At 39.7% G+C, this 25557-nt stretch overlaps 2 protein-coding genes across 11 annotated transcripts in view; one reads left to right on the forward strand and one right to left on the reverse strand.

The window, feature by feature from the left end:
- The window catches only part of PDE8B (phosphodiesterase 8B), a 372638-nt gene extending 352100 nt beyond the window's left edge, over nucleotides 1-20538 (forward strand). For 5 of the 6 annotated variants that reach the window (XM_079917344.1, XM_079917345.1, XM_079917342.1 and 2 more), the window contains 5 exons: nucleotides 3649-3866; nucleotides 11315-11435; nucleotides 13413-13580; nucleotides 15973-16102; nucleotides 18669-18956. In XM_079917344.1, coding sequence (XP_079773470.1) covers nucleotides 3649-3866; nucleotides 11315-11435; nucleotides 13413-13580; nucleotides 15973-16102; nucleotides 18669-18778 — 747 coding nt within the window. In that variant the 3' untranslated portion in view covers nucleotides 18779-18956. Of the gene's footprint in view, nucleotides 1-3648; nucleotides 3867-11314; nucleotides 11436-13412; nucleotides 13581-15972; nucleotides 16103-18668; nucleotides 18957-20518 lie in introns of those variants that run through there. The other variant, XM_079917341.1, reaches the window with a different exon arrangement.
- Nucleotides 19140-25557, reverse strand: part of WDR41 (WD repeat domain 41) — a 169232-nt gene continuing 162814 nt past the window's right edge. Inside the window, exon 16 of one of the 5 annotated variants that reach the window (XM_079917348.1) lies at nucleotides 19140-24189. In XM_079917348.1, the coding sequence (XP_079773474.1) occupies nucleotides 24037-24189 (153 nt within the window). In that variant the 3' untranslated portion in view covers nucleotides 19140-24036. The remainder of the gene's footprint in view (nucleotides 24190-25557) is intronic. The other 4 variants (XM_079917347.1, XM_079917350.1, XM_079917349.1 and 1 more) reach the window with 4 other exon arrangements.

Consider the following 25557-nt stretch of genomic DNA (forward strand, 5'->3'; position numbering starts at 1 on the left):
CAAGTGGTAGTGGGATAGGTAGACAGAGCAGAAACGGCACCAAAATGGGGAGGGCGAATGTTCCCTTCTCAGTTTTGCCAAAGACTGATCCTGGCATTTACTTTCATCAGCAAGAAAGCAGAGTGTCATTCAAGAATGATGGTTTGGGCTTCCCTGGTGGCGCAGTGGTTGAGAGTCTGCCTGCCGATGCAGGGGACATGGGTTCATGCCCCGGTCTGGGAAGATCCCACATGCCGCGGAGCGGCTGGGCCAGTGAGCCATGGCCGCTGAGCCTGCGTGTGCAGAGCCTGTGCTCCGCAACGGGAGAGGCCACAACAGTGAGAGGCCCATGTACCACAAAAAAAAAAAAAAAAGAATGATGGTTTTGAAGATTTTTGTCTCCTACTTTTAAAAAAGGTGATCACAGGTGATAACAGCCTATGTTTCTATAGTGCTTTTCTTTGAGGGGCTAAGATACTTCCAGATTCCTACTCCAGGTTCACATTCCTCCATTTTACGTTACATGAGATATTATATACAGCTTAGGTTGCACACTGCCAAATGAGGACAGGACCTGGGCATTAACGCTGAGACCAAAGTGACCTATAGGCATTGCAGCCTTGAGTTAAAGATGAACCCCACTTAAGCAGAAGCACGCTAGAAAAATATAGATTAAATGCTTGAAAAATTATGGAATGCTTAGTCACTTTATTATCTCCTTTCCTCTCCCTCCCCTAAAATAAGAAATTTTCTTTAAATTGTTTGTTCTGCTAGCACATTCAGAGTCTGATTGAATTCTCAAATAGCAGCAACACAAACAAGTCGAAGACTAGATACAATATGCTTATAATCCAAAAGACATTTTCTAAGAGGCCACAGAATCAGAAAATTTAGAGCTGCAAAGAACCCTGGAGAATTGGGCTGGAAGGGACTCCTGAGGTCAGAGGTTTAGTAGCAGCCCAAGATCACTGGTTAGTCCACCACGAGGCGCTTCGAGTGGGATTTATTCCTGAGGTGTCTTTCACCAGACCTGCTGCCACTGACAAAGAGAGTCAGAAAAACGTTTTTACCAAATATCCATGTCATCTGTCACCCCTAATTTCTTTATAAGGCTACAATTCTTAATGTCGCTATGGCATAGCTCCACATCCTCCACCCAGCCATATAGATAACATGTCCAGAGCGACATTCCCCTTCAATTTGTTGCACACCCTATCCCCTTCCCACTCTTACCAGTTCCCAAGAACCACTGCAAGTGGAGAGATCAGGACAGCCAGAATTCTTTTGTTATTCTCTGAGTGACTATTTGTCCTAGAAAAGGAACTGTTTGAAAGGCTAATCTAGAATGGAGTCCATTCTGGCCAGTCTGCTTCAGTGTGATCCAAATCTATTCCTGCTGGTTAAAGGAGGAAAAAACTATACAGAAATGCCTACACCTCCAAGGCTTTGGGGAACTTCTCCTGCCGTGGGTTTGGTGGGGAAGTTTTCTTCCACAGACAGTCCCTCCCTGCCATGGGAAGAGCCTTGCTTTTCCCATCTGCTAGGGAGCAGCCGGATCTGCTTTCCCTGCCTCCCTGCATTTCTTATCAGACATTGCATTATTAGACAGTGCCCACCAAAACTGCAGGGCATGGCCCTTTATTGGTATCTTTGTAAAAGCTCCAGGTCTAAATCAGTGTAAGTTGGAAGGAAAGACCTGTCTCGTCTAATGCTATTTGTTGTCTATTCCACTTACTTGAATCTATGTCATTGAAGAATTTAAAAATAAATTGGCCCCATACTCCAAACAAGAGTGAACATACTCCAAGAGCACTAGCTGGAGGCCCGAAATTTGGCCCTCATGGGTCCTCACTGCACAGGTAGAATCAGTGAGAGTGGAGGCCAAGTCAGGGCAGCTGTGGATTCTGACTGTACCTGTGGGTTACCATGGCCTCTCCTAACCAGCAGCAAAAGGGGGCTAGGCATGTTTGCTTGCCCTGGGCATTACAAAATCAGTCTCTGAGAAGAGCTGAAAAGAATGGCAACAACTGCTGTCCCCCCTCAGGAAACTGGTTCATGTGGACCAGAGGCAAGCCAGGATTGTCCGCCAGCTCCAGGAGGTCAGGATTGGAAATGGAAATGGCTTCCTTCTGGTAGGGACAGCTTTCAGGAAAGTTTTCAGGGCTGAGCTTCAGATTCACTGTTCCTTACCTATTAGCATCTGAGAAGCAGCTTGCAATTTTTTCTCCCACAGCCTAGGAAAGCAACTCAGGAAAACCAAAAATCATGCCCACCCCTCCAGCCTCATCCTGGGAACCAGTTTCCCCCTCACTCACTACCCTTCAGCCACAATGATGCTCTTTAAGTTTCCTGAATAAGCCACTTCGTTTGTTTCACATCAGGAGCATCATATAGGCTGATGTTTCTGCCTGGATTTCTCTCCCTTGCCATTTCTTGCCTGGCTAATTCCTGCTTATCCTTCAGGTTCCAGCATAAAAATCACTTACTTAGAGAACCCATTCTTGCCCACCCTCTGGACCTGCATTGTCCATAAGTAGCCATTTGCCACATGTGGCTACTTACATTTAATTAAAATTAAATAAAATGAAACATTCAGTTCCTCAATTGCACGCACATTTCAAGTGTCCAGGAGCTGTAAGTGACTAGGGATTACGATATTGGACAGCCCACGTACAGACATTTCCATCACCACAGAAAAGTTGAACGGACAGCACTGCCCTAAACTAGATCAAGCCTCATGGTTACACTCTCAAACCACCTGTACTTCCCTTCTTAACCCATCTCACAGTAAGTTAATTTTGTTTGTGTGTTTCCTTATTTGTGCCCTCTCCAGTAAACTACCAACTCCATTAGTGCAGGCTATGCCAGTATAATTCATCACTGTAACTCCAGCACTCTGCCTGACAACTGGCACCCAGTAAGCATCCAATAAATGATAACTAAAGGAATGAATTCATAAAGTACAGTGTCTCTTATGTAACAGTAGCCCATTTGACAACTTCCTCCTAAAGCTGTGAGCTGAAAAAACATTTGTATCCCCTGATGCTCTGGTTTGTGTTCTTTAACTACATAATGACAACGTTAGAAAGAGGGTCTCCCTTTTAGCCTTTCCCACCTGCTAGCCCAGAGCTGAATTGTGTTCTTCACTGTAACAGCCCCCTTACCCTCAGTTTTCCTGGGAAAATTCTTCTTGTCCTTGATCCTCTTGTGTTGCTTGGCTGTAATCCTTTTATCTTTGTGTGAAGAGTTTTGTTGTATCTGTGCCATTTACTGCCATACTCTCAAAATCTTTTCAGAAGGAGGCAAATAAAGTAACACTTGTGATCCTAGGCCACTTTTTTCTCTATCCACTCACAGAAGAGAGTCATGGCAACATGCCACACAGCATACGTTTGAAAAGGCCTGTTTGGCATCCTCCTGGAGAAGAACTAGAGTGGATGAACTCTGGAGAAAGAATTTAGGTATCCATTATAACTGCTACTCAGGTTTCTGTTTCCCTCCAGATAATCCACAGTACGGCAAGGTGATGTGATATACCCTAGGTGGCCTCTTAACTTCTAGGAAGTCAGAGAAGGACCCCCTGGCTCATCCCCTCCAGAGAGACAGGGATGAGTGTAGGTCTCCTACATCCAGTGGGTAATGCTCAACCTTGCCTCCCCCTAACCCCAGGGAAGCCTCGATCAGCTAGATGAGGTGGCTGCCCTGATTGCTGCCACAGTCCATGACGTGGATCACCCAGGAAGGACCAACTCTTTCCTGTGCAACGCAGGCAGTGAACTCGCCGTGCTCTATAATGACACTGCTGTCTTGGAGAGTCACCACACAGCCCTGGCCTTCCAGCTCACGGTCAAGGACAGCAGATGCAACATTTTCAAGGATATTGACAGGTTTGTGTGCTCGGGTTCTTGTGCTCAGGTTTGTAAAATGTAAGTGGGAAACTCAGTTTTCCCTAACTTCTCCAAGTACTTAGCTTCCTCTTAGGGGGAAGGCTGTACTATTTTATCAACAGTAAAATAATAACCTTATAAACTGAACTGTACTTTTTAGACTGTTCATCTTTTTTTTTTTTTAACATCTTTCTTGGAGTATAATTGCTTTACAATGTTGTGTTACTTTCTGCTATATAACAAAGTGAATCAGCTATATGTATACATGTATCCCCATATCCCCTCCCTCTTGCGACTCCCTTCCACCCTCCCTATCCCACCCCTCCAGGTGGTCACAAAGCACAGAACTGATCTCCCTGTGCTATGCGGCTGCTTGCCACTAGCTATCTATTTTACGTTTGGTAGTGTTTATATGTCCATGCCACTCTCTCACTTCATCCCAGCTTCCCCTTCCCCCTCCCAGTGTCCTCAAGTCCATTCTCTAGTAGGTCTGCATCTTTATTCCTGTCTTGCCACTAGGTTCTTCATGACCTTTTTTTAAATTTTATTTTAAATTCCATATGTATGTGTTACCATACGGTATTTGTTTTTCTCTTTCTGACTTACTTCACAGTATATGACAGACTCTAGGTCCATCCACCTCGCTACAAATAACTCAATTTCATTTCTTTTTATGGCTGAGTAATATTCCATTGTATATATGTGCCACATCTTCTTTATCCATTCGTCTGTCAATGGACACTTAAGTTGCTTCCATGTCCTGGCTATTGTAAATAGTGCTGCAATGAACACTGTGGTATGTCTCATTTTGAATTATGGTTTTCTCTGGGTATATGCCTGGTAGTGGGGTTGCTGGCTCATATGGTAGTTCTATTTTTAGTTTTTTAAGGAACATCCATACTGTTCTCCATAGTGGCCATATCAATTTACATTCCCACCAACAGTGCAAGAGGGTTCGCTTTTCTCCGCACCCTCTCCAGCATTTATTGTTTGTAGATTTTTTGATGATAGCCATTGTGACAAAACTACTTATTGTAGTTTTGATTTGCATTTCACTAATGATTAGTGATGTTGAGCATCCTCTCGTGTGTTTGTTGGCAATCTGTACATCTTTGGAGAAATGTCTATTTAGGTCTAATGACCATTTTTGGATTGGGTTGTTTGTTTTTGATATTGAGCTGCATGAGCTCCTTGTATATTTTGGAGATTAATCCTTTGTCAGTTGCTTTGCTTGCAAATATTTTCTTCCATTCTGAGGGTTGTCTTTTCATCTTGTTTATGGTTTCCTTTCCTGTGCAAAAGCTTTTAAGTTTCATTAGGTCCCATTTATTTTTATTTCCATTTCTCCAGGAGGTGGGTCAAAAAGGATCTTGCTGTGATTTATGTCATAGAGTGTTCTGCCTGTTTTCCTCTAAGAGTTTTATAGTGTCTGGCCTTACATTTAGGTCTTTAATTTATTTTGAGTTTATTTTTCTGTATGGTGTTAGGAAGTGTTCTAATTTCATTCTTTTATGTGTAGCTGTCCAGTTTTCCCAGCACCACTTCTTGAAGGGGCTGTCTTTTCTCCATTGTATATTCTTGCCTCCTTTATCAGAGATAAGGTGAACATATGTGCGCAGGTTTCTCTCTGGGCTTTCTATCCTGGTCCATTGATCTATATTTCTGTTTTTGTGCCAGTACCATACTGTCTTAATTACTGTAGCTTTGTAGTATAGTCTGAAGTCAGGGAGCCTGATTCTTCCAGCTCTGTTTTTCTTTCTCAAGATTGCTTTGGCTATTCGGGGTCTTTTGTGTTTCCATACAAATTGTGAAATTTTTTGTTCTAGTTCTGTGAAAAATGCCAGTGGTAGTTTGATAGGCATTGCATTGAATCTGTAGATTGCTTTGGGTACTATAGTCATTTTCACAATGTTGATTCTTCCAATCCAAGAACATGGTATATCTCTCCATCTATTTGTATCATCTTTAATTTCTTTCATCAGTGTCTTATAGTTTTCTTCATAAACGTCTTTTGTCTCCTTAGGTGGGTTTATTCCTAAGTATTTTCTTTTTGTTGCAATGGTAAATGGGAGTGTTTCTTAACTTCTCTTTCAATTTCTCATCATTAATGTATAGGAATGGAAGAGATTTCTGTGCATAAATTTTGTATCCTGCTACTTTACCAAATCATTCATTACCTATAGTAGTTTTCTGGTAGCATCTTTAGGATTCTCTGTGTATGGTAGGTATCATGTCATCTGCTAACTGTGACAGTTTTACTACTTCTTTTCCGATTTGGATTACTTTTCTTTCTTTTTATTCTCTGATAGCCATGGCTAAAACTTCCAAAACTATGTGGAATAATAGTGGTGAAGGTGGACAACCTTGTCTTGCTCCTGATCTTAGAGAAAATGGTTTCAGTTTTTCACCATTGAGAACGAATTTGGCTGTGGGCCTTTCATATATTGTCCTTTATTATGTTGAGGTAGGTTCCTTCTATGCCTACTTTCTGGAGCGTTTTTGTCATAAATCAGTGTTGAATTTTGTCAGAAGTTTTGCCTGCATCTATTGAGATGATCATATGATTTTTATCTTTCAATTTGTTAATATGGTGTACCACATTGATTGATTTGCATATACTGAAGAATCCTTGCATTCCTGGGATAAACCCCACTTGATCATGGTGTATGATCCTTTTAATGTGCTGTTGGATTCTGTTTGCTAGTATTTTGTTGAGGATTTTTGCATCTATGTTCATCAGTGATATTGGCCTGTAGTTTTTTTTGTCACATCTTTGTCTAGTTTTGGTATCAGGGTGATGGTGGCCTCGTAGAATGAGTTTGGGAGTGTTCCTGTGCTATATTTTGGAAGAGTTTGAGAAGGACAGGTGTTAGCTCTTCTCTAAATGTTTGATAGAATTGGCCTGTGAAGCCATCTGGTTCTGGGCTATTGTTTGTTGGAAGATTTTTAATCATAGTTTCAGTGTCAGGGCTTCTGATTGGTCTGTTTATATATTCTATTTCTTCCTCGTTCAGTCTCGGAAGGTTGTGCTTTCCTAAGAATTTGTCCATTGCTTCCAGGTTGTCCATTTTATTAGCATATAGTTGCTTGTAGTAATCTCTCATGATCCTTTGTATTTCTGCAGTGTCAGTTGTTACTTCTTTTTCATTTCTAATTCTGTTGATTTGAGTCTTCTCCCTTTTTTTCTTGATGAGTCTGGCTAATGGCTTATCATTTTGTTTATCTTCTCAATAAAACAGCCCTTAGTTTTATTGATCTTTGCTATCATCTCCTTCATTTCTTTTTCATTTATTTCTGATCCGATCTTTATGATTTCTTTCCTTCTGCTAACTTTGGGGGGTTTTTGTTCTTGTTCCTCTAATTGCTTTAGGTGTAAGGTTAGGTTGTTTATTTGAGATTTTGTTTCTTGATGTAGGATTGTATTGCTATAAACTTCCCTCTTAGAACTGCTTTTGCTGCATCCCATAGGTTTTGGGTCATTGTGTTTTCATTGTTATTTGTTTCTAGGTATTTTTTGATTTCCTCTTTGATTTCTTCAGTGATCTCTTGGTTATTTAGTAGCATATTGTTTATCCTCCAAGTGTTTGTATCTTTTACAGTTTTCCTATAATTGATATCTAGTCTCATAGCATTGCAGTCGGAAAAGATACTTGATTAGATTTCAATTTTCTTAAATTTACCAAGGCTTGATTTGTGACCCAAGATATGATCTATCCTGGGGAATGTTCATAAGCACTTGAGAAGAAAGTGTATTCTGTTGGTTTTGGATGGAATGTCCTATAAATATCAATTAAGTCCATCTTGTTTAATGTATCATTTAAAGCTTGTGTTTCCTTATTTACTTTCATTTTGGATGATCTGTCCATTGGTGAAAGTGGGGTGTTAAAGTCCCCTACTATGATTGTGTTACTCTCGATTTCCCCTTTTATGGCTGTTAGCATTTGCCTTATGTATTGAGGTGCTCCTATGTTGGGTGCATAAATATCTACAACTGTTATATTTTCTTCTTGGATTGATCCCTTCATCATTATGTAGTGGCCTTCTTTGCCTCTTGTAATAGTCTGTATTTTAAAGTCTATTTTTGTCTGATATGAGAATTGCTACTCCAACTTTCTTTTGACTTCCATTTGCATGGAATATCTTTTTCCGTCCCCTCACTTTCAGTCTTTATGTGTCCCTAAGTCTGAAGTGGGTCTCTTGTAGACAGCATATATATGGGTCTTGTTTTTGTAACCATTCAGCCAGTCTGTGTCCTTTGGTTGGAGCATTTAATCTATTTACATTTAAGGTAATTATCAATATGTATGTTCCTATTACCATTTTCTTAATTGTATTGGGTTAGTTTTTGTAGGCCTTTTCCTTCTCTTGTGTTTCCTGCCAAGAGACGTTCCTTTAGCATTTGTTGTAAAGCTGGTTTGGTGGTGCTGAATTATCTTAAATTTGCTTGTCTGTAGAGGTTTTAATTTCTCTATCGAATCTGAATGAGATCCTTGTTGGGTAAAGTAATCTTGGTTGTAGGTTTTTCCCTTTCATCACTTTTAAGTATATCCTGCCACTCCCTTCTGGCCTGCAGAGTTTCCACTGAAAAATCAGTGGATAACTTTATGGGAATTCCTTTGTATGTTATCTGTTGCTTTTCCCTTGCTGCTTGTAACATTTTTTTCTTTGTATTTAATTTTTGATAGTTTAATATGTGTCTTGGCATATTTCTCCTTGGATTTATCCTGTATGGGACTCTCTGTGCTTCCTGGACTTGATTGACTATTTCCTTTCCCATGTTAGGGAAGTTTTCAACTATAATCTCTTCAAATATTTTCTCCGACCCTTTCTTTTTCTCTTCTTCTTCTGGGACCCCTATAATTCGAATGTTGGTGCGTTTAATGTTGTCCCAGAGGTCTCTGAGTCTGTCCTCAATTCTTTTCATTCTTTTTTTTCTTTATTCTGCTCTGTGGTAGTTATTTCTGCTATTTTATCTTCCAGGTCACTTATCCGTTCTTCTGCCTCAGTTATTCTGCTATTGATTCTTTCTAGAGAATTTTTAATTTATTGTGTTGCTCATCATTGTTTGTTTGCTCTTTAGTTCTTCCAGGTCCTTGTTAAACATTTCTTATATTTTCTCCATTCTATTTCCAAGATTTTGGATCATCTTTACTATCATTACTCTGAATTCTTTTTCAGGTAGACTGCATATTTCCTCTTCATTTGTTTGGTCTGGTGGGTTTTACCTTGCTCCTTCATCTGCTGCATATTTCTGTCTGCTTATTTTGTGTACCTTACTGTGTTTGGGGTCTTCTTTGTGCAGGCTGAAGGTTCATAGTTCCTGTTGCTTTTGGTGTCTGCCCCCAGTGGGTGAGGCTTGTTCAGTGGCTTGTGTAGGCTTCCTGGTGGAGGGGACCAGTGCCTGTGTTCTGGTGGGTGGGGCTGGATCTTGTCTTTCTGTTGGGCAGGGCCGCATCCAATGGTGTGTTTTGGATTGTCTGTGAACTTAATATGATTTTAGGCAGCCTCTCTGCTAATGGGTGGGGTTGCATTCCTGTCTCACTAGTTGTTTGGCATGGGGCATCCAGCACTGGAGGTTGCTGGCTGTTGGGTGGAACTGGGTCATAGCATTGAGACACAGATCTCTGAGAGAACTCTCGCTGATTGATACTACGTGGGGCTGGGAGGTCCCTGGTGGTCCAGTTTCCTGAACTTGCCTCTCCTACTTCAGTGGCTCAGGCCTGACACCAGGCCGGAGCACCAAGACCCTGTCAGCCACATGGCTGGGGTAGATACCCCTAGATGAACACTTGTGGGAAGAGCTCAGAATTATCAAGATAGTGGTCTTGGCAAGTGAAACCACAAGAGAAGAGGCCCGTGCTATGCCTGGTCCTGCTGAGCAATTTTCACACTTCAGCTCATTCTGGCAACAGGGCGACTGGGTTGGCGACGTGAGGCAGGACGGGGTCCGTGAGGCGGGTGGCGCTCAGCTGCTGTGCAGCCTGCAGGGCCTGGTCGAAGCCCTCAGGGAAGGCCAACAGCGGCCAGGACTCTGGCCTCCTGCAGCTGCGGCCTCTTTGGGGTTTCCCTCCCGGCGTCACGTCGCTCTCACTCCTACTTTGGCGGCCGTGCCTTTACCCTGAGCTGCTTCACAAGGCGAGCACTGCCTGCTAAATGTTCACAGGTGCTGCAAGAACATCTTCATAAAGATGTACACAAACGTTGACCACATAGGTTTCTTTGATGTGCAGCCAGCCCTCCTCCATTCTCTGCTTAGACTGTTCATCTTTTTAAACTCCATCTGGTCTTCAGTGAGTTCATGAAAATGTTTTATACACTGCAAAGCACTCTATAAATATTGATTATACTACTAACAAATATAGCAGATATTTTTATCCTCTCAAAAGGACATCCTGTCTTTGGTGTAACCTGAGGAAAATGTATCCTTACCCATCTTTCCCCAGCTCAATTTTCGGTCACTTAAAATCCTAACTCATGAGGAGACAGTGTTCCATGCTCTCAGCAGAGCTCCTGGAGTCCACAGGGTAGGGCAGGTTTCCCCCTCTGGTGAGTTGGCCAAATGTGAACAGATAGGAGCAATTCCTCTTGCCAGCCACCACCCTGCCATCAAGCTATGAGTATTTCCTACATAGCAACAGCCAGGCTGGAGTGCAGACCCCTGAGAAAAGGCAGTATACAGGGAGCTCAGAGCTTACTCAAGCCTCAAGGATGACTTGTCAACATGAACCTGAACCCATCTGTTTGGTCTCCAGAAACCTGAGAAAATATGGAGACCAGTTATTCCACCTTCAACTGAAGGCTTCATCAGTATCAAGTATTGTTTTTGAAACTTTCATAGGAAGAATTCTTGCCAATAGCCAATTTTATTCAGTTCCCCATTCTGGCTCTTGAAGTTAGAAAAAGATGATAGGAACTGGGTGATTTTGAGCAGGGTTATTGCTCCTTCCATTATAACTTCTATCTAATTGCAATCTAGAGAACAGCTCATTATTTGGAAAACTTTCTTCCAGTGCCATCATCAAAAGAAATAATGACACTTCTCTGTAACAGGGATCACTGTGTCTGCACTGAATGCCATGGGACAGCTCACCAGGTTGCTGTACTAGCCTTGTAGGGAAAGAACTTGTCATTTCCTTTCACTTCACTATTTTGATATTGCCAAGGGAAGGTAGAAGGGAATCACCTTGTGAAATAAGTACCCTTGGGACACTTTTTTTTTTATATACTCATAAATCATATGAAGGTCAGCTGTCACTGGGGAAAATGGAATAGTGTCACCAAGTCCTGGCTGAGTAGGAAGATGAGCAGGTAAACTTTTTTGTGATCTTCACTCATTAACTCTGTGCCCCTAGCTTCCTCCTAGATTGTGGGAAGTGTGGTGAAATGGTAGAACAGTTCTAATTCGGGACATGATGTGAACAAGGCGCTTTGTCTTCTGGTTATTTTAGGAACCATTATCGAACACTGCGCCAGGCTATTATTGATATGGTTTTAGCAACAGAGATGACAAAACACTTTGAACATGTGAACAAATTTGTGAACAGTATCAACAAGCCAATGGCAGCTGAGGTAAGCATTTCCCATGTAATAAGATACACCAGGGCCTACTCTGGCCTCAAAGCATTTTCTCTCCATCTTGAATGCAAGATGGTTATTTGCTTGGAGTTGGTAAAGAAGGCTGAAAGTACTGGTCACTTGTTTTCCCTAAGGACAAGAATAGATTGAGAGTGTCCACAGTAACTCTGAGCTCCTTGAAAGAAAGGCCCTGACTGAGATAAAGCCAGCAGTGACAAAAGTAGGCCCAAAGTCTATGATGAAAGGAGCCTGCAGACAGCAGAGACTGGAATAAATGGTGTCATTTTAGGGGTTTCAGAGCCTTTCTAGTTCTCTGGTCTTTGAGCTCTTGGGAGACCTCAAAATTAGATGTTTTAAAGAACTATAATCCTGCTGATGTGCATTAAAAGCCTGTCAGTATCTAAAGACTACAGAAAGTTAAATTGGGAGTGACTAGTTGAAAACAAAAATACAAGTCTTTCTCCTTTTTAAAATTTACTGATGTGCCTTAGACCTGCCTTAAGGTCCCTACAAACTTGGGTTTTAAGAACATGGACATAAGTTCACATCTCTTACTGTTTAAAATGAGATCAACTGCCCTCTTATACTGTAAGGCTGTTCATAGCCCCATAAAGTTAGAAAAGCTTTTCATTCATTCCTGTATGAGGGTTGCATATGTGGATGAATGAGGAATGGTTGTCTTAGATGTAACTTGATGATCAGTAAGGAAACTATCTGTGTAGGACCCACCACATGACCAGCCTGGATGGAGGAACAGTGTCCACCTCACCTGTGTTCTGCTCCATCCCCCAGGGATTCCACAGCACAATGCCAGGACCCTCTCCTTCCACAGAGGACTTATGGGAGCAAGGATCTGGGGATTTAAGAGGGGGAAATTAAACAGAATCATAGAATTTAGAGTTGGGAAGGTCATCTATCCAAGTAAGCCCCCAACTCTGTTGAGATTTATGTACTGCAGTAACTATAGCAAGCAGTATCTTCCCAATGGTAAGTAATCAAAATACCCACCTTCAGAATATAATTCTGCCCATTGATGGTTTAATAGGTCCAGTCCCAAAACAAAAAAATCCTTAAATGTCATACAGTCCTTCAGCTTGGCAGAGCTCTGGAGAGCTAATTAGATGTTTACACAGTCAGTTCCATGGTATCTTTGAAATCAGGGAATCGTAGTCTTCTAGGTTTTGTATAATTGACCTGTTGTCGCATTTACATAAGCCTACTCACAGACCTGTCCACTTGGCTCTGGACCGCTGACATCCATCACTAGGTAGGTATTAGTGTACAACCAGTCTTTCTACCATGGCTGAATATACCTGCTCCTGCCCTGGCCCGCTTTCTGCTCCTAGTACCCCCAACACTTACATGTCTCACCCTCCCTACCACCCAGCCAGAAGAGCAGCCTGGAAAGCATGAGTGGACACATACCTGAAGAGAAAGAACAAAATGGGAGGAGGTGGGTAACTGGGGGTGGGATAGAAGGTCACAGGAGAGAGGGAGCTGTCAGGCATATTAAGTAGAAAGAAATCAAGAAATAATTGAAGGGTCACATGTATGTGGCATTTCCCCATCTTTAATGTATTAAGAAAGTGGAATTTGTGCTTTTACACATTTCCTGATAAAACTGGGAGAAAAGCTCTCCTTCCTTAAGATTACATAGCAAATCATTAAAAACAAAACAAAAACCTGCTTTGTAGCAGCTACCTCTGGGGAAGAGGATGAAAGTGAGGTTGTGGATGGGTGATGATAGGGACTTCGGCCTTTTAAGCTCTGTGTGTTTGTATTGTTTGACTGCTCCCCGTCCCCAAGAATATATCAATGTATCATATATGGAATTAAGGATGGGAAGGCCTCCTTCATCAAGTCTCATGCCTAAGTTTGCCTGGGTGACTGCCATCTAATATCTGGTCAGCTGGCCCTTGTGGGCTTCACCATCATATTGAAACCATCCTGATGTGACTATCTGTTTTCCAGATTGAAGGCAGTGACTGTGAATGCAACCCTACTGGGAAGAACTTTCCTGAAAATCAAATCCTGATTAAGCGCATGATGATTAAGTGTGCTGACGTGGCCAATCCATGCCGCCCCCTGGACCTATGTATCGAATGGGCCGGAAGGATCTCCGAGGAGTACTTTGCACAGGTGTGCTGCCTCTCTAGGGAAGCTCCACCTCCCTTCTGGGAATGGCCCCGGGTCACAGTAAATAAATGACTCCTCCCTGGAAAGCAATGGCTCACCCTTGCCTGGAACAGAAATCTGGTCCCTCAAGAGACTATGATGTGCCTGGGCACTAACTAAACTCTCTCTAGGGGAAGGGGGGTAAACTGAGCCTTTGGAAGTATCTTTTCATCCTCAAATTTTTAGATCCTGAATTTCCACAAAAACTTGGAAATCCTCCATTCATTCACTAGATTATCATCTCCATGGTGCAGTCTGGGGAACAGACTGCACCATGGGTAGCTCATAATACAGTAGGGGAGGGAGACAGACATAAACAGGTCCATACATTGGTAAATTAAAAATAAATGAAAGGGCTTCCCTGGTGGTGCAGTGGTTGAGAGTCCACCTGCCGATGCAGGGGACACAGGTTCGTGCCCCGGTCCGGGAAGATCCCACATGTCGCGAAGCGGCTGGGCCCATGAGCCATGGCCGCTGAGCCTGCGCGTCCGGAGCCTGTGCTCCACAACAGGAGAGGCCACAACAGTGAGAGGCCTGCGTACCGCAAAAAAAAAAACAAACAAAAAAATGAAAACACTTCTAAAGGAGGTATATGTTAAGTCCTAAGAGTTCAGAAAGAGTTTTTTTTTCTATATAAAAGGGCTTTGTGGAAAAGGTGTTAGAGCTGGTGTTTTTGTTTTTGTTTTTGAAGGATTTCAAAATTTAGAAATGGGAAAGGACATTCTGGGAGAGTTCTGGGAGAACAAAGGGTTATGAGCAAAATTAGTAGGGAGGAAAACCAGAATTTTTATATAAGGAAAACAGCAACTTTGGCAGTGTGAAGAGGAATTAAAGGAGAATAACGTAGTAGACCACAAGATGCCATTTAAAAGAGGCCTACTTTCAAAGAAGAGGCTCTAAGGACTAATGTTTATTATTTGTGATAGACAAACATGTCACAAGTAGCTACAAGTAATGCATTTGGGGACGGGGGGCGGGGGGGGGAGGGTTGTGTGCCTATATGGCTGGAACATACCGCTGAGGCAGAATAAAAGAATAGCTGATAATGTCTAAAAGGGTTGGCAGGGGCAAAGGGCAGCCGAGGACCCAGTAAGTTAGGTGCAGCTTTCAAGGATGGGAAGAGACCCCATGAATAAAGAAAAATAGGACAAGCAGTTCTGAGCTTGCCAGAAAGAGAGGGGAAAAAACCCAAACTACTCCTTGAACAGCAGTGGCTATTTTAAGGCTGCCTAATCTACTGACCTGAAATGAGCAAGCTGAGCCAAAAACTGGTAGGAGGCCATTATCGGGGCTTCCCAGGACCCACAGAGAAGACTTAAAATCCTACTCCTAGTTATTCTCAAAGTATGTGAATGGGGAACGGGAAAGAACCACTTTTAAGTTCTTTAAGGTAATCTCCCTGTTTAGGTGTCCTTTTCCCAGAAAGGAAAGTACTAATGTTCACAAGACAATGTGACCTAAAAATCAGGCTACAAATGAGGTCTCTGATCAGCCAGCCTCTGGTTCAGCATACTACCAGTAAATGTGGATCTCAATTTCAGCCCAGTGAATTATGACCTTATGCATAAAACATACACTCTAATGTGCAAAATACTCAGATTTACACATATCTTGAGAATTGCATGACCAAATACCCCAATCTGAAAAATCTCAGTTTGTCATTCTTTTGAGTAAAACATAGTTATTTCATGAAAAAAAGAAGCTAGTTCAGCTCAACTGCCTAACTGCTTTTCATCCAGACTACCATAATACGTTGATGTGCAGCACAAGGGCTTTGTATGTACTTCCGATTTTGTCACACACAATATTAAAAAGACGTATTTTCAAAGGTCAAGTTTAAATAAGATTAATAATTCTTACTACTTTAATGAAGACATTCTTAAGTGAAACTGGCTTTCTTTTTAAAGTGCAAGCATATGACAGTGAATAATACAATGACTATTTGTACAGCTTGGTGCCAGTTCTTTGATTCACACTAAGGCGTCAGCAGTTTTAAACACACCATCGCTCCTGTACCCTCAGTATAAACGCCACTTAGTATTATTAGTGTTACTTTGAAAATAGTCTTGACCTTGCGATCATGAAAACAGATCTCAGAAAAGGGGCTACAAATCCTGAGATAAGTGCTTCAGGAGGTGCTGTAAGATAGCATAACACATTTGAGAGTCAGAAGACCTGAATCCAGTCACTGGAGCTTATCAGGTGGTTGTCTTATATAAGCCTCAGGACCTTGCCAAGCCAATTTCTTCACAGATACAACTGGATTATGACCCATTTTCACAGAGTGGTTCTGACAAACTAGATGTTACTGTGACAGCTCCTTATGTGCCCTACAGCCCTGTGTTATTTCTTACAGACTGATGAAGAGAAGAGACAGGGGCTACCTGTAGTGATGCCAGTATTCGACCGGAATACCTGTAGCATCCCCAAGTCCCAGATCTCCTTTATTGACTACTTCATAACAGACATGTTTGATGCTTGGGATGGTAAGACAGTTCCTGTTTTGTTACCCACAAACAGAATATTTTGCTATACATTATGATGGTTACCTTTAATGACAGAGGCTGGGCCTAAAGGTGTAAACGAAATGTAACTTAAAAGAAAAAGTCAGCTGCTTGTGGCCAGGTGTGGTGGGGGTGCATGAACACTTTGTGTGTCCTCAGCACAAACCATGTGTATGGAAGACTCAGTGGATGTTTGGTAACTGGATAAACAGGTGTTCAACTCTTCCAAGGACATGTTTCCAAAGCTTACAGGAGTTTTATTCTGTCATTGGAGGAAATTCTAGAGAGAACATAAAATATACTAAGTCTACTCTGAATCACAGATTCTTTTCATAATATCAGTTGATAAACAGCTTTTCATTTTTTTGAGATCCTTTTTAATTTTTTTGAATTTAATTTTTATTTTATATCCGAGTATAGTTGATTTACAATGTTGGGTTACTTTCAGGTGTATAGCTAAGTGATTCAGTTATACATATATCCATTCTTTTTCAGATCCTTTTCCCATATAGGTTATTACAGAACATTGAGTAGAGTTCCTTGTGCTATACAGTAGATTCTTGTTGATTATCTATTTAGTGTATATATGTTAACCCCAAACTCCTAATTTGTCCCTCCCCCCGTGTTTCCCCTTTGGTAACCATAAATTTGTTTTCAAAGTCTGTGAGTCTATTTCTGTTTTGTAAATAAGTTGAATTGTATCTTTTTTTTCAGATTCCACATATAAGTGATATCATATGATATTTGTCTTTCTCTTTCTGACGTACTTCACTTAGTATGATAATCTCTAGGTCCATCCATGTTGCTGAAAATGGCATTATCTCACTCTTTTTCATGGCTGAGTAATATTCCATTGTATATGTATGTGTGTGTGTGTGTGTGTGTGTGTGTGTGTGTGTGTGTGTGTATATATACACCACATCTTCTTCATCCATTCATCTGTCAAGGGACATTTAGGTTGCTTCCATGTCTTGGCTACTGTAAAGAGTGCTGCAGTGAACATTGGGGTGCATGTATCTTTTTGAATTACAGTCTTCTCTGGGTATACGCCTAAGAGTGGGATTGCTGGGTCATATGGTAGCTCTATTTTTAGTTTTTTAAGGAACCTCCATACCATTTTCCATAGTGGCTGTACCAATTTACATTTGCACCAACAGTGTAGGAGGGTTCCCTTTTCTCCACACCCTCTCCAGCATTTGTTATTTGTAGACTTTTTAATGATGGCCATTCTGACTGGTTTGAGGTGATACCTCATTGTGGTTTTGATTTGCATTTCTCATTGAGTGACGTTGAACATCTTTTCATGTGCTTTTGGCCATCCGTATGTCTTCTTTGGAGAAATGTCTATTTAGATCTTCTGCCTATTTTTTGATTTTTTTTTTTTTTTTGATACAGAGCTGCATGAACTGTTGGTGTATTTTGGAGATTAATCCCTTGTTGGTTGCTTCATTTGCAAATATTTTCTCCCATTCTGTGGGTTGTATTTTCGTTTTGTCTATGGTTTCCTTTGCTGTGCGAAAGCTTTTAAGTTTAATTAGGTCCCATTTGTTTATTTTTGTTTTTATTTTCATTACTCTAGGTACAAGGTGGATCCAAAAAGATACTGCTGTGATTTATGGTGAAGAGTGTCCTGCCTATGTTTTCCTCTAAGAGTTTTATAGTAGCCAGCCTTACATTTAGGTCTTCAATCCATTTCGAGTTTGTGTATGGTGTTACAGAATGTTCTAGTTTCATTCTTTTACATGTAGTTGTCCAGTTTCCCCAGCACCACTTATTGAAGAGACTATCTTTTCTCCATTGTATATTCTTGCTTCCTTTGTTGTAGATTAATTGACCATAGATGCATGGGTTTATTTCTGGGCTTTCTGTCCTGTTCCATTGATCTATACTTCTGTTTTTGTGCCAGTACCATACCACTTTGATTACTGTAGCTTTGAAGTATAGTCTGAAGCCAGGGAGCCTGATTTCTCCAGCTCTGATTTTCTTCCTCAGGATTGCTTTAGCTATTCAGGGTCTTTTGTGTTTCCTTACAAATTAAAAAAATTTTCATTCTAGTTCTGTGAAAAATGTCATCGGTATCTTGATAGGGATTGCACTGAATCTGTAGATTGCCTTGGGTAGTATAGTCATTTTCACAATATTTATTCTTCCAATCCAAGAACATGGTATCCTTCCATGTGTTTGTGTCATCCTTGATTTCTTTCATCAACATCTTATAGTTTTCAGGGTACAGGTTTTTTGCCTCCTTAGGTAGGTTTATTCCAAGGTATTTTATTCTTTTTGATGTGATGGTAAATGGGATTGTTTCTTTAATTTCTCTTTCTGATCTTTTGTTGTTATCAATTTTTAGTTAAAAGGACCTGTTCATATTTCAGAAACCAGTGTTTAGTAACTCATCCTTCTCATGCTTCTGTGTTCACCTTAGGCCTAACCTAGGGTACCTCTCCTCCAATTGTGATCCCAAATTTGTCCCACAGAGCCCCAACCTTATAAATGCTCCTGGAATCTAATTTAACAGGCTTCTTTTTATTCTCTTATATCCTTGCAGCCTTTGCACACCTGCCAACCCTGATGCAACATTTGGCCGATAACTACAAACACTGGAAGACGTTAGATGACCTAAAGTGCAAAAGTCTGAGGCTTCCATCTGACAGCTAAAGCCAAGACAGAGAAGGTGACCTCTTGATCTACAAAGGGCACTGTGAATCACAGTAGTGTAAACAAGAGGCTTTCCTTCATAATGAAAATGACAGGTGTAGGTTAAGGAGCTAATGTTTAATATCTGACTTTTAATCATTCAACTTCCCAAATTTCATTTTTAGAAAATTATGTTCCATGAAGAAAAATTTTGAACAATCACTTAGTGACAGAACAAACACATGGCAAAATCCTTTGCCCTGCTGTCATCCTGTCTGCCCTCATCAAACCCTGCAGCTGATTCACTGTAACTAGCAGGAGACATGCAGCAAAGACTTGGTGCCCACGAGCCCACCATCTCTGTGGATGATGGACCATGTAGCTTAGCTAGTGGTTTAGCTCATCTTTTACCATGAAAGTCACCATCACTGTTTAGCTTGACTATTTTCCTCAAGAGCATCAATCTAAAAGGCTCATAAGAATATCTAAGAAAAGAAACCCATATAAAGTGAGCAAAACAACTAGGACCAAACTGCTGATAAACTAGTTAGCTTCAGAGCCTCCATGGCTAGGTGGTTCTGATCAATGGTGTAACACCCAAGTTAGAACATAGTCTGTCTTGGCCTGGTGAGTGCCTTCTCTAGACTGGTATCAGCAGCCTGTGTAGTCCTCTCTCCTACAAAAGGGATTCATCTTAACAGAAAGTCAACCATGATGGGGAAGGAAGTGACATCTTGTCTGTGGGGAATCCAAGAGCTTTCTCCCTTTATTTCTGGTTTACAGAGGCAGTTACAAGGCACTACAGTAGGTATTATATACAAGCCATTAATCTGAATGCCCTTGGACAAGCTTTTTTTTAAAAAAAAAAATTTATATACATTTGCTGTTTAAAATTTTTATTAAAGCAATCTAAATTTTCAGGGTTTAAGTCCATGGAGTACGTTGTGCCGAGTACTGAGGAGACAGAGGAAGTTTCAAGGTTCAGATGTTTTTAACCTATCTATATTTAAGATCATGCCATTTTGCTTTAATGATGAAAAAAAGATTGCAAGGTGTGTAAATATATCAGAAAATAGCATATGGGGAAGCAGTAAATACTATTTTAAGCTATTAATTGTATGCTAAAAGCTTCTAAAGCACAAGTGCATATTTTTATACAGCTCTTTTCACAACTTTCTGTGGTCTACATGAAGTCAGACTTGAGATTTTCTTTTCTCTTTTACCAGCCAACCCTTCTCTATGTATTATAAATTAGAGATTCTGTAAACAAAATCTTTGTTTTTCTTTCAAATTCTCTGTACTTCATGCTGCATTTCTAAGAGGTATAAACAGAGACTAAATTAACTGAACCAGTAGTTAGTTACTTTTTTCAAATGAAAATTGGAATGCAGAACACGTGGACCTAGTACATGGGGGCAAAAATTACTTATCACTACAAAACATGCCAATGTTTTTTTCTATGTTTTGTACCAACAAATGGAAACATATATGACAATTCCATGCAAAGAAATGTACCTAAATTATTTTTGTTAGATGGTAAGAGAACTTGCTTGGTCAGGACAGCAGCTAGCTTTGTATTGTAATGCTGCACTAAGTAAATGTGATGAAAATGTTTTTGTGAAGTACTTGTAACTAAATTCCTACAGCCATTTTTCATTCCTAACAGCTGTTTTTATTTTACCTCTTTGGCCTAAATTTTTCATAATTTCAATATTTCGGTTTAGTGTTCTTTATTTCATGAGTCACACGCTTTGTTTTCAGAACACATTAAATTCAGGATGTCAGAATCCCATTTTAAGGAGCTAAATAATTTGCCTAGGCTTCAGAAGCTTGCCTGAAGCAACGACAATCTTTTCTTGACCATCTCGCTTTTGGTTCCATTTGGTAAGTGACATTCATCAGATGTCTGACATTTTTCTATGTGAATGTTTGTTAAAACTGACTCAGTATAATTTCAAATTAATTTCATATTAACACTGCCAGGTACTAAAGCTTTAGCATAGCTCTGCTCTTTATCAGTGTAATCTACTATGGTGTAATCTTCTACTGAGTTGCTAACTAAATAGTGCATTCCTCCAAATAGTCTTTCAGATGGTATGTGTATCAGATGAGTGAGTATCAACTATTATAATTGTCTCTCATACTGAGCATAAGTCTGTGTTGAGGGGAACCCTATTAATTTAGGAAAATATAACATGATCTAAACTAGAGAGAAGTCACATTACTACTACTACTTAACCAGAAGTTAGTTATAAAACACTGTTACCGGGACCAGAATAACCCTATAATTTAATTAGGTTATTCTTTACTTCCAATTTAAGATTTTAAAATATGCTTACCTTCAGAGTTAGTTAGGACTGCTTAGTCTTGTGGACAAAGAACAAGCCTCATCTATTAATCAGAACGCACTCAACTTGAGAAAGATAAATACAATGTCCCTCAAGTTTAGGCTCTTGATTGTGTTATGTGAGTAAGCCAGAGAATGAGGTAATAAGGGTATTTTTAAATAAAAATGACAAGGCCCACTGCATAGTATTACTTCTGGTGTTGCAAATATAACAGCACTGAAAGCTAAGCTAGGGAAATGGAAAAAATGCACATAATATTTATCGACCTCAGTTATAGTTGTATTCTTCTAGTTTGAAAGTTCAACTTTTTGCAGCACTCTGCATACAACTAGTAAGCAGCCATCAAAGTCTGAGTCTCTGCTAGATTTTCCCATCTCACTGTTTTACTCCATCTCTGACCTTAGGGCATTCATGAAAGCAAAAACCATCAAGTTCCCATGAATGGGTTGGAGGTTTTCCTCTAGATTTTAATAACAGAGGGACTCACAGTGGTACTTTCATCAGTACTATTTGCTCCCCCAACTCACCTGTGGTTTGTATCATTCACGTGAATAGATTACTATTACATAATACTAATCCAGAACAAATTAGGGAAAAAAGCAGTTAAGAATCTATGAATTCCTTTTATAATTCATTGACTATCTTATACAATTCAAGAAAACTTTAAAACTCATGACCTAATAGTAGAATCTCCAAAGAAAAAGCTAGCTGGTAATAAGAGAAAGTCCATCTATGGAAGAAAATTAAAAGCCTAACAATGACTCCGATCAATAATCTGATGCACTCAGCCCAAAATGCATGTCTGCCTGGTTTAGGAATCCTACCCACGTTCCAATTTCAGGATAAAAGATTAGCAGTGCCTCAGTATGACTGCTCAGATACGTATGCCACGATAACAACAATCTGTCGGCTAAGAGGCAGTGCTAATTTTTCTATTCACATTCTTCTATTATGTAACGGTGGTTACATAAATTTTATTATATTTCTCCATAAAGGTATTTTCATTGAGAATTAAAACAGAAACAATGACTATGAACATTATCTGGTTTTGCTCAAGGGGTAATCATACAACCCTTCTCTCTCATTCCAGTCATGTTCAATTTCTGTTTTTAAATTCGTTTACTGATGCTAATGAGAATTGAGCTAACTAACTGGAAGGCCTTACCTGACTGGGCTTCAGCTTCCTTATTTATAACATTATGGCACTGGTCTGGCATAGATGACCATAGCTCTTCCAGACTTTGTAGGTAGTTGAGGAAACAACAACTGTCAAAGGTAAAACTAGTGACACTAGTGACAACAATTTACAAAGATTCCATTAGGGTGTGTGTGATGAAAAAATAAATCCAGAAAGTGTTCTTTGAGAAGGATTAGTCCTCTGACACATCAGCCACCTGGTGTTCACTTCAATACGATTCTTTCATCAGCAGTTTAATATTAACTCCACAATTAAACCCACCCATTTTTTAATGTATGGAACACTTTTTAATTTTTATTCTTTAGTACCAAAAGGGAGAAAGAGTGCTCTAAGGCTGATGGGGTGATGAAGATGATTAAATCTCAGTGGTCTGCAAGAAACTCATAAGTGATGCCTGTCTCAAGCATTTCATATTTGAGCCAATGGTAAGATGAATCAGGCACTTTGAAAACACTGTAACTTTACTGATCTAGCTCTCATCTCTGGCATATATGAGGGGCTGCTGCTGGTCTATTACCAAGAATCTAGTCAATAGCTGCTCAGGCTAGGGGGAAAAAATACACTGTAATAAGATTCCTCCTGATTTGTGTTTATAGGGATTGCAGTAGCTAGAATTTTAAAAAAAAAAGGATTTAAACAAATTAGTTGGCACCAAAAAAAAAAAGCTGTAGTTAAAACAGTGAGAGATTCAGGTTTGCTTCATATTTAGAATACTGAGAGTTACTAAAGACCAGGGGGATTTGTAGGAGAAAGGATATATTTAAATTTATCACAAGAATTCTTAATCAAACAGGCTCTAAAGAAAACCAAAGAATAAAAAAATACTGTTATTTCTATTTCTACCTCCTCCCAGGGTCTAGGTTCAAATTAAGAAGCTTAAAACACAGCACTCACCACTTCAATAGCAGCACAAAGTACAATTATTATGGAATCTTCATTTCCTACAGGGAGGCATCAGTTTTCTGGATATCTCAAGGTTTAAGTTCAAGATATGCTACATCCTACCTATTTACTCTTCACCGGATTTTTCATTTTTCTCCCAAAATATCGTCTATAATGATCATGTATATTTATTTCCATAAAAGTAGGTTCCTTGAATAAATCTTTAAAAGAATGACAGGTATAGTTAAAATACTAACAACTTTGGAGAACAAAGTCAGGTATTTCAAAATCCAAAAAGGCTAAATGAAAGAAATTACATGTAATATTTTAAAAATCTAATCCCTTTTGATGAATAAAAATTTAATTAGAGGCAATATAGTTACATTAGAGAGAGTGAGAGGTTCCAAGTACTCTTCTCCTCATTAAACATAAACTCATATAATTTCTGGTGTAGAGTTTTTTCAAAGCATAAAAAATTTATCTCTGTGAGGACACTGTGGTATAATTTAATTCTGCTTCAACAGGTATATGTGATGAACTCTGAAAACTTCACTTTCTGAAAATTCACTGCTGAAATTAGACCCATTCCTTCAATGGTTTCAGGTAACTGTTATGTGAAAAGTCAAATGAAAAACTTGTGCTATATTCTTTGGTGAAAGTACTAATACCTGAGAAGCAACTTGTTGCTGGTTTGCAGCCCCAGAAAAAAAGAATTCAAACAATTGGAATTTTATGGAGTAACAAGAAAAAAAAATTACAAAATTTAAGTGATTAATATGGTAATGGTTTTCAGAGTATTACCCCTATATTTGCTGTTCAAGGTTCATGCACAGGTGTTCAAATTCCTTAAACTAGACAGCAAGATATAAGTCACCATTCTCCTCTAATTTTTGAAATAACTTTAAGCTGCGCAATCCAGATTCTCGTTCTCCATTTTTCCACAAAATAATGAGATGATCAGCAGAACATGTCACTAGTCCATGATCTTCAAAGTACAGAAACATCTGTAAAAAAAAATTTTAATTACTGATTATAGGAACTTCAAGGAGAAGAGGCTAATACTAACTAGATTAAGACAGGTGCTTGTTAAAATGTGTACCTTGGAGACTTCTTTGGATCTGACCGTAAAACTCCGTATCTTTCATGAGAAATGTTATTTTTAAGTGTGAGTGATAATCACATACAAATATACAAATGCTAGACTAGTAAATACTACTCAACTACAGAACTATAAATAACAGCTATTTTTGTAAAGTACATGAAGTCCCAAAGTATCGTCTAAATTTTACCATTATCTAATTCCTCAAGTATTGGTTTTAAGATTTTTGTCAGAAGTCCCAACAAACCTGCTTTACTTAATCATTTTTACTGGCCTTCTTATTTATGCAAAAATGGCCACCAATAAAATGTCTGAATTCCAAATTCTCCAAGAGAAACAATGGCTTTAGCTCTCTATAAAAAGAGACATAATCAATCCTTAAGCATTTACTGAGTGTCATCTATATGCTTATAGTCCCTACCCTTAAAAAGGTTCTAATTCAGTTGTGAAAACCAAATCATAGTTGAAACAATAAGGGTACCAATTAAAGATGATGTAATCAGGTACTAAATAGCATAGTTCAGGCTATGATTTGCCACAGAAATGCAGAAAAAGGAGGCATAGATCAATAATGAATGAAGTTGTCAGAAAAAGCTTCAAAAACATAAAACTCTCCAAATAAAAGGAAGGTCATGCCCAGTGAAGGAACAGGCTGGAAGGTAAGAATACGAAAATGGAATGTTGATGAGAAGGCAGCATGCATCCTATGGAGTAGAGAGGAGATAAATGAAAAGGATGAGCTCTTTCTTTGAGGGAAAGAGTGAAATATAGGAGAGAAATAGGATGCAAGTTTTCTAAGACATAACTCATACATTTCTGAAGATAGCAGGAGAAGGGCTCAGCTGATGATGTAGGAGTGAGGGGTGGAGACCTAGCAGAGCAAAACTCCTCAGGAGATGGAAAAGTTAGAATTCAATAAATACAGGTAGATAGGACTAGGCTTAGAGAGTAAGGATCAAAAGAAAAAAGGAATGAGAAAATTCAAGAAAGAGCCAAGATTTTTTTAAAAAGTAATTAAATGTCAACACTTCCACTCAGGAAAATTTCTAAGAATTGAACACTTCCATACAATGACAAATGTGCCACACCATTTAAAAACCTTTAATAGGTTCCTACTATTTAAAACATAAAGTCCAGGGACTTCCCTGGTGGTGCAGTGGTTAAGAATCCACCTGCCAATGCAGGGGACACAGGCTCGAGCCCTGGTCCGAGAAGATACCACATGCCGTAGAGCAACTAAGCCTGTGCGCCACAACTACTGAAGCCCACACGC

The sequence above is a fragment of the Stenella coeruleoalba genome (assembly GCF_951394435.1).
Source record: "Stenella coeruleoalba genome assembly, chromosome: 3".
NCBI lineage: Eukaryota > Metazoa > Chordata > Mammalia > Artiodactyla > Delphinidae > Stenella > Stenella coeruleoalba.